General features: G+C 39.7%; 1 protein-coding gene across 2 annotated transcripts in view; it reads left to right on the top strand.

The window, feature by feature from the left end:
• PDE8B (phosphodiesterase 8B) overlaps positions 1 to 13,495 on the top strand; it is a 282,903-nt gene that overhangs the window by 135,474 nt on the left and 133,934 nt on the right. For both annotated transcript variants that reach the window (XM_030192290.1, XM_030192291.1), the window contains exon 5: positions 12,068 to 12,125. In XM_030192290.1, the coding sequence (XP_030048150.1) occupies positions 12,068 to 12,125 (58 nt within the window). The remainder of the gene's footprint in view (positions 1 to 12,067; positions 12,126 to 13,495) is intronic.

Here is a 13,495-nt window from a genome sequence, read left to right as displayed (position 1 = left end):
CTCCCCAGCCCAACTCCTAATTTCTCACTCTACCAAGATTACAACTTCCAACAAATGCTAGGACCTCATAGAAGACAGATACCAATATGAAAATAGATTTAAATTAAATAATATTACATTTTAAATCGGCCAGTTTTTTTGTTGTGAAATGACAAGGAGGGAATTCTATATATAGCACCTTAAAAATTGACACCAAAAAAACCACGTGATTCTATAAACTATGCCTAAAGTTACGTGTAGTTTATAGAATATACTGACTCACCGTTCTTGAGACTGAAATGTAGGCGCACCCATTTAGGCCACCTAAAACCAGGCCTAAATTCCTGCATCTAAGCTAGGTGCAGATTGAGTGTATTCTATAATAATGCATATAGTCTTTAGAAATGCCTATTCCAAGCATATGACCACTCCCCTTTTTCGACTGAACTTATTAGAATTTATGTGCACCACATTATGGAAGGGATTCTATATATGGTGCCTAAAAAAATCTGCGCTGAAATCAGTGCCGACTAAGCATATTCTTGTACTTTAAACGTAATAATTTTCTGTATTTCTCATTCCGGAATGGCGATCGCCATTACGGCACAATGTAAGCCACATTGAGCCTGCAAATAGGTGGGAAAATGTGGGATACAAATGCTACAAATAAATAAATAAAATATTTTATAATCAGCACCTTAATTTAGGTGCCAATTATAGGATATGCTTAGTTGATATTTTAGCACCGATATCTGCTCGCATCCATTTACGCCAATGAAAACCTGGTATAAATCTCAGCACGTAGATTTAGGTGCACTGGGCCATATGCACCTAAATTTTGGAACGTCCATTTACCCACCCGTTTCTCTGCCAATAACCATGCCCTTTTTGCCTCTGTGTGTTAGAAATTTGGCGTAGATCGTTACAAAATACGCTTAGCAATTTGTGTGCCTAAATTCTAATCAGTGCCAATTAGTGCTCATTATTGCTTGTTAAGTGCTGTTATCAGCACTCATTAGCTTGTTAAGTCAATGAAGTTAGGAGCGGTTTTATAGAATCTGCTGATTTCAGCGCCTAAATCTAAGTGCATGATATAGAATTGGGGGTATACGCCTAGAAAGTTGTGTGTATAATTTCTAATTAAAGCCAATTAGTGCCGCTGATCGGCTTGTTAATCATTTAAGTCATGTGCATAATTTGGCCAAATTAGCACGCACAACTTAAGGCGCCATATGTATAATTTGGGAGATAGTGGTTGCTGCTTTTGATGGACTTAAACTCTGTGTATGTATTTGTTTTCCTGGTTGTCATGCAAGAAGGTAATTTAGTACAATAGTTCCTGAAAGTCTTGGCAAACATCTGTTTAAGCTCTGTGTGTATGTAGTAATCTCCCTCTATCTCTTTCCCAGGTGTGCATGATATCATTGGGAAGGAACTGTCAAATATAGGGATAATTGGAGAATAGAAAGGCATTAGTGAAGGAGCTGAGACTGGAAAGGAAAACCATCCAAACCTACTTTTACAAAATGCAAAATTACCCAGACATGCAACACCCACATACCCCATTTTTCCAGTTTCAAGTTCAGATTGAAAGCATTTTGCTTGGCACTTCTGGTGCAAATAGCAAAATACATTTATGTGATTACCTTATGTCAAACAATCATTCTCTAATGGTATTATAGAGGTAGATGAGAAAATCAGCTCTAATTTATTTTCTTCTGTGAAACTTATTAGCTTTTCTCTGAATAAAGAGCATAATTAAGAACTCTTTTTCCCTACTGATCCTTCAAACCTTCGTTAAATTGAACTAGCTCCAAATAGTTCTTATAGCAGCTAATTGTATAATTACTTTACATATTTTCTCACTGTCTCCCAAATGGAAAAATTATGGTAAATAATAGCCTATCAAGGAACATAATCATTAGTGCATGTGTTATTCTTTTTGCAGTACAGGTTCAAAAACATTGAGGTTTACACTCATCTTTCCTGTGCATGCAATTCAAGTTTACTTTGTACAGAGTTTATCTTACAAACTGTATGCAGAAATGATATGGCAAGGCAAGTTAACATTTAATATAGTGCACATAATTTTTAAAATAGTGCAGCATGTAGATAAACAAAATATTATCTATCATGGATATAGAGAATCTAAGGTGTGCAGTTTCTTACGTAATTTTTAAGATGAAATTGATGCAAAAGTGAAGAGTTAATAAAACAGATTTAGGAAATCTATTGCAGGTGACCGCAGATTCTATACCTATCATGGGGGCATATTTACTAAAGGGTGATAGGTTTTGGAGTTACAAATTTTAGCGTGTGTTAACTGCAAATCTGATGCTTTTCTTTTTGAGAGTATATTTTATGCAGGTCATGCCCTTAAGTAGTCATTGACGCATGGAATTAACGCTGGAGCACCTGGCAACTCTTACGCGCTAAGTGATCCAGCATTAACTCAGCTGTTTTCCAGTTAGTGCACATTACCTATAATGTACTAGCAGGATAATATTGCTATGCCTTCTCATAGAAAAATTCCCTGATGCATGCGCTAAAGAGTATATTACCGTAGAACCCCTTAAGGCCATCTTGCTGTTAGCATATGTTAAGTGCTTATGCCCTTTTGTAATCATGCCCCATAGACAGAAAAGCTGAGGCAGTTACAGTAATTAAACCTAAAAGAAAATGGTGGTTTGAATAAGGATTATAACTGAAGAGAAGTCATGACTCTGGTATGATAGGAAGAATTAGAGTTATAAAAGAGAACAGTTGTTATAAGTTGCAATAGCGTTTATAAGACTAACATCATAAGATGAATATACACACAAATCTTCAAGAGCTTCTTCAAACCTCTGGTTTTGTAACCTCATGTATATCGCCTTTGGATGATTGTTCGTGGCCTAAAAAGTGTCACAACCTGAACATGATCCATTTGTCTCCAAGACCAATGTACAAGAACTCTGTACTACATGTGTGCACAAAATTATTTTTGTTTCGTTTTAAAAAAATATTTGTATTTGTTTCATTTGCTCTATGCCATTTATTTGAAAATGTAAAAACAAACAAACAAAAAAAAAACAAAGCAAGGGAGGAAGTGACGTCACTGATCAGGTACTGACACTTGAAAACTGTGCTCCATCGGGGCTATTACAAATCTGCAAATTCCCCCTCTCCATAACTCCCAAATAGTGGCATTTCGAGTTGCTGAAGATTAGGCGCACCAATGTTGACCAGGAAGCGACTGGAAAATGGTCAATGCAGTGGACTGTAAACCAAGGCGCTCAGGTTCATATCCTCCTACAACTCTTTTAAATGCTGAAGCCTCCAGGAACAGGGAAATACCTACTGTACCTGACTGTACACCACCCCAATAGCTTTCAGGCTTGCAGGTGTCATAAATATTTAGCTACAGTAGGTATATGTTGGTGTTTCACAATTCACAACAGCTGAAGTAGGAATCGAACTCGGGTCACCTGATTTAATGTCCACTGCACTGGCTACTTGCTTTCTACTTTGTTCAGAATGCCCATAATACCTGACGCTGTCAGAACCTGGTATTTCTTTTGGTTACATGTTCAGGGAAGAGGATAGCAGCCACTGGGGATTCATGAGGGGTCCATACCTTAATCTCTCCAGTGGTCAGCTGGATATGTACCCTGGATATGAATGAAACTAACCTGTCTATGGTAATATAAATGAACAATAAGGGATCCATACCTTTTACTGCTCTATTTTGGTTTCTATCACTTCTTATTGGCTCTTAATATCTTATTTTCTGCCGTATTTTGCGGCTAACTACCTCTTAACGGTTCCTACAGCATCACATTGGATTATTTTGAATTGCATTAATGACCTGAATCATTAGATTTAACCTCTAACTACCAATGTTACATTATACTGCACTATAAGGTATGGTTACACTGACATGTATTATTGATTAATGATCTACGAGTGCTTATATTGCATCATATTGCACTATAGTGAATAGCATTATCGCTCTGTTAAAATCCTATTAGCTATTACTGCTTATATTGCATTGGATTGCATTGTACTATATCATACTAATGACTGCAAGTGTCACTAATTGCTAGTCAGTAAACTCCATTACCCTTTGTATATTCCAAAAACCAAAGCTAAAATGAATACTACCAAATTACTCTTAACAATTTACTCCCTATCACTGATCTCCCACGTTCTAACCACTATTCCCACAGACAACAGTATACCCACAGTAGTTAATCTTTGCAGATTACCTAAATATAATAATCATCATCAGAAGAATAACAACCAACCAAAAGGTAAATCTACTACATATAGCTATAACCAATTTAAAGGAAAGAAAGAACAAAATAAAATCAAACTCCAAGAGGATAGACAACTAATAAAAATTAACACACCTTCGACACTAATGGTCCTACCAATAAATGCCAGGTCAGTAGTCAACAAAACAACAACTATAACAGACTGGATTGTGTCAGACAATCTTGATTTTCTCTTTATTAGCGAGACCTGGATTCACGATCCTAAAGACCCTATAATTCTAGATTTGTGCCCCCTGGCTACAAAATAACCCACTGGACGAGGAATGGAAAAAGAGGAGGAGGAATAGCAACAATCCATAGATCCCACTTTACTGTTACTACCGTAACTGAGTCCATACTTCCACAACTCGAAATTGCCTCAGTCCGAATTAATCATATAAATTTGTGTAACCACCTTAATGTAGTCCTATTTTACAGACCACCAGGAAATTGGCTTGACTGCCAAACACACATTATGGACTTCATATCGAACACATGTATTTCCACCTCCAACCTTATTATATTAGGGGATATTAATCTTCACCTTGAAGACCATAACTCTATCAATGTACATGAATGTATGGATCTCTTCCTATTATGGGATCTTCAGTGGCCGAATATGGAACCAACTCATATTAAAGGGCACACATTTGACATCATCACGTATAAATTCTCATCAGACCTTAATCTTCTATCAACATCTACAAAATGGACAGCTGTACCATGGTCTGATCATTACAAACTAAATTTCCACCTCCAATGGCGAAAAAACAACTTACACCATATTAAAGAACGTATAACCTATACCATGAGAGGTCAAATTGACCTGGTCATATTTTGGCAACAATTTTATAATGATGACTGGTCAGCTCAAACAGATTCAAATCAATTTCTTCAAGAATGGGACAACAGGTGCAGAACCATTATAGACAATATAGCACCATTACAAACTAGAACCTCACGAAGAAAAAACTCAATACCGTGGTTTAACGAAGAACTGAAAAAACTAAAAACCCAAGTAGAAGGTTAGAACAAGCATGGAACAAAAAGAAAGACGACTCCACACTCAACGCCTGGAAACATCTACAGTGGTGGAAATAAGTATTTGATCCCTTGCTGAATTTGTAAGTTTGCCCACTGACAAAGACATGAGCAGCCCATAATTGAAGGGTAGGTTATTGGTAACAGTGAGAGATAGCACATCACAAATTAAATCCGGAAAATCACATTGTGGAAAGTATATGAATTTATTTGCATTCTGCAGAGGGAAATAAGTATTTAATCCCTCTGGCAAACAAGACCTAATACTTGGTGGCAAAACCCTTGTTGGCAAGCACAGCGGTCAGACGTCTTCTGTAGTTGATGATGAGGTTTGCACACATGTCAGGAGGAATTTTGGTCCACTCCTCTTTGCAGATCATCTCTAAATCATTAAGAGTTCTGGGCTGTCGCTTGGCAACTCGCAGCTTCAGCTCCCTCCATAAGTTTTCAATGGGATTAAGGTCTGGTGACTGGCTAGGCCACTCCATGACCCTAATGTGCTTCTTCCTGAGCCACTCCTTTGTTGCCTTGGCTGTATGTTTTGGGTCATTGTCGTGCTGGAAGACCCAGCCACGACCCATTTTTAAGGCCCTGGCAGAGGGAAGGAGGTTGTCACTCAGAATTGTACGGTACATGGCCCCATCCATTCTCCCATTGATGCGGTGAAGTAGTCCTGTGCCCTTAGCAGAGAAACACCCCCAAAACATAACATTTCCACCTCCATGCTTGACAGTGGGGACGGTGTTCTTTGGGTCATAGGCAGCATTTCTCTTCCTCCAAACACGGCGAGTTGAGTTCATGCCAAAGAGCTCAATTTTTGTCTCATCTGACCACAGCACCTTCTCCCAATCACTCTCGGCATCATCCAGGTGTTCACTGGCAAACTTCAGACGGGCCGTCACATGTGCCTTCCGGAGCAGGGGGACCTTGCGGGCACTGCAGGATTGCAATCCGTTATGTCGTAATGTGTTACCAATGGTTTTCGTGGTGACAGTGGTCCCAGCTGCCTTGAGATCATTGACAAGTTCCCCCCTTGTAGTTGTAGGCTGATTTCTAACCTTCCTCATGATCAAGGATACCCCACGAGGTGAGATTTTGCGTGGAGCCCCAGATCTTTGTCGATTGACAGTCATTTTGTACTTCTTCCATTTTCTTACTATGGCACCAACAGTTGTCTCCTTCTCGCCCAGCGTCTTACTGATGGTTTTGTAGCCCATTCCAGCCTTGTGCAGGTGTATGATCTTGTCCCTGACATCCTTAGACAGCTCCTTGCTCTTAGCCATTTTGTAGAGGTTAGAGTCTGACTGATTCACTGAGTCTGTGGACAGGTGTCTTTCATACAGGTGACCATTGCCGACAGCTGTCTGTCATGCAGGTAACGAGTTGATTTGGAGCATCTACCTGGTCTGTAGGGGCCAGATCTCTTACTGGTTGGTGGGGGATCAAATACTTATTTCCCTCTGCAGAATGCAAATAAATTCATATACTTTCCACAATGTGATTTTCCGGATTTAATTTGTGATGTGCTATCTCTCACTGTTACCAATAACCTACCCTTCAATTATGGGCTGCTCATGTCTTTGTCAGTGGGCAAACTTACAAATTCAGCAAGGGATCAAATACTTATTTCCACCACTGTACAAAGAAAATACAAATACACCATCAGACAAACCAAAAGAGCATACTACAAAACTAAAATTGGGCCACACTTTAATGATACACATAAACTCTTCCAACTTGTGAACAAATTATTAGATACCACACCGATCACCTCTAACAGCACAAATACCCCCTCGGCAGATAATCTGGCGAATTACTTCAGAGAGAAAATTGTTAAGTTAAGACTTACGCTACATATCAATTCCACAGAATACGTAAGATTTCTTGACGGCCTAGATCCAATCCCCGGTGAACATCCAGTAGACAGAACCTGGACTAACTTTGACACACTCTTGGTTGATTCCATCTCCCAAGGCCTCAAAAAATTTGCCAAGTCCCAATGCAAATTAGATATCTGCCCTAACAACCTTCTAAAATTAGCTCCTCAACAATTCATATCGTACCTCACGCTCCATGTAAATTTTATGTTATAAAATGGACTATTCCCAAAGGATAAAGGAAACATTTTACTCACCCCTTAACCCAAGGACCCCAAAAAAAGCACAAATGACTTAACCAACTATCGTCCAGTAGCGTCTATCCCTCTGATAACCAAACTAATGGAAGGTATGGTAACCAAACAACTTACTGAATATTTAGATAAATTCTCAATTCTTCACAACTCCCAATCAGGATTTCAGGCTAACCACAGCACCGAAACAGTATTAACTACTTTGCTTACTAAATTCAAGTGAGCAATTGCAACTGGCAACAACATACTCCTGCTACAATTTGACATGTCCAGTGCATTCGACATGGTAAGCCATAATATACTGTTAAACATTCTAGAATACTTCGGAGTCGGAGGCAACGTTCTCAATTGGTTATATTTAGTGTATCTGGTCTTATTTTTTGGAATACCTTACTGGTTTCATTGCATAGTTGTATGAATTGTCTTACATTTAGGCTGATGTTAAATATTTACCAATTTACTCTGCCTTTGGCAACAATTCGTGCCTAGAATGAGGTCATTGTATCTAACATAGGAAGAATTAGTGAATAAGAATTCTGTTTTAAATGAAAAAGTATAGTCTATTGAGGAGGGAGTGGTGATTTTAAATAGTGTTTTGGGGGGTTTTAGTTGGGCATTTTTTCATAGGCTGGAAGGATATCTATTCTTTAATTTGTTTTATTTGTATAAATTAATATATATGTTTGGCTATAAGCCATTTTGAATTTTTGGATACAACAACATATAAATATAAAATAAAGGAATGAAAATTAACTCTTCCCTGTTTTCAGCCAGAGACCTGTGTGGTTCCTTTAAAATAATCATAAAACCTCTTTGTGCCCTTCCTTGCTAGTCCTCTCAGTCCATAGCTATTGACTTTGAAGGAACAGCCTGATCTGAGGCAGTGTCTTGGTGGTGCCCCAAAAGATGTTGAAACATATTGAATTTTTTAAATAGCTTACCCTCAATCTGAATCATTTAAATAGTTTTAGAAAACAAATTGATTATTCACAGAAGCAGTGGCGTAGCCACAGGTAGGCCTGGGTGGGCCGGGGCCCACCCATATAGGGCTCAGGCCCACCCAACTGTAGCATATGTTTAGCAGTAGCTGGTGGGGATCCCAAGCTTGGCCAGCTGAAGACTTCCCCCTGATGGTAACGAAAATGCTATTCTCCACGATACTGGCACCTGTGCATACTCAGTTTTCAGTGCATGCCTGCTGCAGACTGCCAAGGTGGAAAGAAGCATTTTCCTGCCAGCTGAGATTTGTTTGGTGGTTGGAGGTAAGGGAAGAACACTTGGTGCCCACCCACATCTTGCCTAGGCCCACCCAAAATCTGTTGTCTGGCTACGCTCCTGCACAGAAGAGTTTTCAAATCAGCTCAGCTAGTGTGATTAGACTCAGGTGGTCTCTGTTTATTTCGTATAATTTAATATACCACCATTCACATAAAAATTACGCATCAACGTGGTTTACATCAAAAACTAAAATCAGCCTAAAAACAAAACAAGCCCAGACAAAATACAAAAGAAAGGGATTCAAAATAGCACAACAATCTTAACCATATAACAATGAAAAAATAATAAGCAGAGATACACTCGGAAGATATTAAAAGTCAAAATATTGCCTAAACAAAGATGCCATGATCAGTTTTTTAAATCTCAAAGGTGATCTTTCCAACTGCAGATCAAGTGGCAAAGAATTCCTTGTTTAGGCAGTTATGCAATCAAGACTTATATGTTTTGTATTCTTTTTGAAAAATTCTATATTTCTTTCATGTTGAAAGTGTAGCATATGTTGTGTAAGTCAATGAAACAAACTCATAAACTAATGCATCTTGAAGTTTATTTTTTAGACAGCAGAATGGGGGAAAATGTGCAAGGGTGTGAATACTTTTGCAAGGTGCTGTGGCTGATCAGAGAAATTTCACAGCCATGGCATCTGATGTGCTAAAGGGTTTGTTCTATAGTTCATCTTCTGAGGAAAACACTTAGGGCCCTGCATACTAAGGTGCGCTAGTGTTTTTAGTGCATGATAAAAATTAGCATGTACTAACCCTGTATATGCCCATAGGAATATTATGGGCATCTACACGGTTAACACATGCTAGTGCTTAGGGTGCACTAAAAACGCTAGTGCGCCTCTAGCGTGTCTTAGGAAACATGGCCTTTAGTACCCCTCATCCTTAACCTGATTAATTCTTTATTTATTTATTTATTTATATTTATTAGTTTATACAATATATACAAGAAACATCTTGTGTTGGAAAAGTGTCAATACCAAACAGATTTGATACATTAATCAAAGGAAAAAGGAGAAAATAAAATTACATTCTCAAAAGGATAAGTGACACTCAAGTCCATAAATTAAGATCCAAGATTTCAGTAAATCTAAGGGAGAAATATATAAAGGAAAACAATACAGGATTCCAAACTCTGTTAAGTGGAGAAGTTCCTTTCTTTAATGCTTCTCGCTTTTTACTGAGGTTATAAGTGTCGATACATGTGCAGGTTCTGTAAATACATATTTCTTCTCCTTAAGCCTTACTATGCACTTGCAGGGGTATCTTAAAAAGAAGGTACCCCCCAAGTGCAGAATTTCTGGCCTAAGGAGCAAAAATTGTTTCCTCCGTCGTCTTGTCTCCTTAGAGACATCTGGAAATAGCAAGATTTTAAAACTTAAAAAAGTTTTGTCCTTATTACGGAAGAACAAACGGAAAATCCAATCCTTGTCAGGCAATAACGTAACAGTCGCCACCAAAGTGGCGGCTGTTGCTAATTCAGTGTCAGAAGTTTCAAGCAAGAGAGATATATCTATGGGATTTTCAGCTACTTGATTCAGGCGCTTCCCTGGGATATAATACACTTGAGAAAAAGGTGGTAGGTTCTGTTCCGGCACATTCAAAACTTCCCGAAGATATCTTTTCAACATGTCAAGAGGAGCAACATTTTGTATTTTAGGAAAATTAACAAATCTCAGGTTATGATTCTTAGTATAATTATCAAAAGTCTCCATTTTATACCTGAGATTTGTCAAGTCTTTTATCATTGCAGGTTGTAATAATTCAAAACTTTTAATCTTATGGTCCATTTTATCAACTTTATCTTTCAAAACCTTGATATCTTCCTCTTTTTTTTGTAAGTCAATTTCTAAAGTCTTTATTTTTGGTGAAACATCATTAATCTGCTTCAAGAAAGTCTGTCCCAGGTTAGATACTAAATCCCATAAAGCGTCTAAAGTCACTTCCCTTGGTTTGACTACTAACTCTTTAGGTAGTACACACCTTTCAGACATCTGATCATGGCTCGCACTTTGTCCCTCAGCTCCTCTCCCCTCATTCCGCGGCGGTTCCATGAGCAAACTGCCCTCCAGTCCCTCCTCAGATAGAATTGAAGCTTCCTCACGACGTTCTTCCGGGCCCCTAACACCTTCCAGGGGGGACCCCGTCGATCCAGAGAGGAAGGAACTCGCACCAATCGGCTGGGGAGGCGGTGTACGTGCGGTGGGGCTCAGAGTGGTTTCAAAGCCGATATCTCCCGATCGCCGGCGTTCCCTACCGGCGGCGTTCCGCCTTGTTGAACGGCTCCTTGTGGTCGAAGGTATTGGTCAATTGGACCAGGTAAGGGGGGAGGTAGCGGGGAGGCTCTAGCCGCTATTCTCCCTCGTCGTTTCGGCATTCTCTAACAACAGGGAAAACGATCCACAGCGTCTTAACAGAGCGTGGCCATCTTGGATCAACCTGATTAATTCTTCATTAATTTGGGAAAAAAAAGGGTGAGTTCAGAATGCCTTATATTGCAGGCCAGTGAAAGTAAGCTAGAACGTCTATTTATTTATTTATTGCATTTGTACCCCACATTTTCCCACCTATTTGTGGCTTACATAGTACCATCAATGTCGCTTGCCCAGTCAGTTAATAACAGATACAAGGTTGTAAAGTGATCATATAAGTTATAATTGGAGGGTCAGAATGGATGAAGATTGCGTGTTGTCCAGTCCGATTATAATCTTGTTTTGTTGCTGGATGGGAAGTTTACGTGGGGTCGTTTGGGTCGGCCGTTTTGAAGAGGTTGGTTTTTAGAGATTTCCTGAAGTTCAGGTGGTCGTGTATTGTTTTCACAACTTTTGGGAGGCCGTTCCATAGTTTTGCGCTTATGTAGAAGAAGCTGGAAGCATAAGTTGTTTTGTATTTCAGTCCTTTGCAATTTGGGTAGTGTAGGTTTAGGAGGGATCTTGACGATTTGACTTTGTTTCTTATTGGCAGATCTATGGAATGCGTAATCTATTAGCAGAGATAGAAATGAATACTATCAGGCTCATTTTCAAAGCACTTAGCCTCCCAAAGTTCCATAGAAACCTATGGAACTTAGCTTCCCAAAGTGCTTTGAAAATATGCCTCTATGTCACTGTTTTAGGGACACTGGTATTTCTCAGTTTGCTAGCTCATTTTAATCAATTTATTAGATGTATGTAACAAACCCTTTAGAAATAAAAAGGTTATAAAATTTGAGTATTCCTTTGTCTCACATATTTGGATGTGCTAATTTTTGCTACCAGAGTGTTTCATACAAGGTCATTTACTTGTGACATGTGTTTGTATAACTGTGTTAATTAATGAATGGTATCTTCTGCTTCCTATAGATCTGGGGACCCAGAAGAAATGTCTGTCCTTCCTCTTCTTCATGCAGGCTTTAATAGGGTAAGTACTGTTCAGCCCAGTAGTATAGCCAGAAATCCATTTCTGCATGGGCCCAATGGTGATAGGTTGATAGGGTGGTCCCACACACTTCCTCTCTGCCCCCTCCTTGCACTTCATTAAAATTAATACCTTGACTGGGGGGGGGATACTCAAATCCCGCCAGCTGAAGATGTCCTCTGTCCGAGCCCCCCATGGTGTCTAAGCAGAGGGTAAGTTAACAGCACGCTTCCAGCTGCTGACGCCAGCACTTTCTGTGCTAGCTTAGTTTATATGCATGAACTGAACATGGAGTGGAGAGTGCCACTGTTGGCAGATGGAAGAGAGTTGTCAACCTTACCCACTGCTCAGATGGCACAGGAGGTTCAGGCAGAGGACATCTTCATCTGGTGGGGCTTGGACATCCTTGCCAGCAACCCCAACCTTGTACGCTGTTGCTGAAAGGGATTGGTCCCAAAGTGGTTGAGCCCCTGCTGGTTGAGCCCCTGCGCACTCTTGGCTATGCCATTAGTTCAGCCTAGATATTGATTTTAAATTATTGATCATCTAGACTTTCAACAGTTATAGATATGGAAACCCATTTTAGAAAGGACATCCAACTCCAGTAACATTTGAATACATCCAGAACGAACAGCCATTTTATAACCATGAATGTCCAGACAAGGATGTAGCTAAACTGTAATATGGATGTTAACATGAGTGCCCGTGTTCTAAAATGGCGACATAAATGTCCATGTGTGGGGACATGAACATTCAGGTCAGCCATTTTCATATCATGAACATCCATCTTTTCCAGAGCTGTGACGTAGCCCAGTTTTCATTTCTAGTGTCACTTTCAGGACACAACAATTAAAGGGGTGAGCCTCTGAATATCTCCAGTAAAGTGTGCTCACTCTGTGCACCTTCCAATAACCTGGATGGTCCCAGAAGCAGGTCATGGGGATGGACAGGGACACACAAGAGATGTTGGGCATGGAGGGATCATAGGGAAAGGGACACAGAAAAGTGATGCTGAACACAGGGGGAGGGATAAAGACACAGGAGGAAAGTGATCTTCCGAGTCCAAGGCCCAGAACATTGGAATAGACTGCCATAGTCCCCTCATCACTACACATTGCGTCAAAACTTTAAGTCGGAAGTTAAAGCTTTCCTTTTTCCGATGCGTACACCTAATCCCCTCTCTTTTACTATCCATGAGAGATGAGCCAGAAGGTCCTGACAGACTAGATAAACCTCCCTTCCTATTACTTCCTCTTCTATCCTATTGAGATTGTAGTTCTCCCCCTCCTCCTACTCATGTCTCGTCATGCCCCCTCCTTTCCCTAAGAAAGTTTTAGATTGTAAACCACCTAGACGTTCCGTATGATAGGCGG

The sequence above is a fragment of the Microcaecilia unicolor genome, chromosome 2, assembly GCF_901765095.1.
Source record: "Microcaecilia unicolor chromosome 2, aMicUni1.1, whole genome shotgun sequence".
NCBI lineage: Eukaryota > Metazoa > Chordata > Amphibia > Gymnophiona > Siphonopidae > Microcaecilia > Microcaecilia unicolor.
This window is presented reverse-complemented; position numbering and strand designations above follow the sequence as displayed.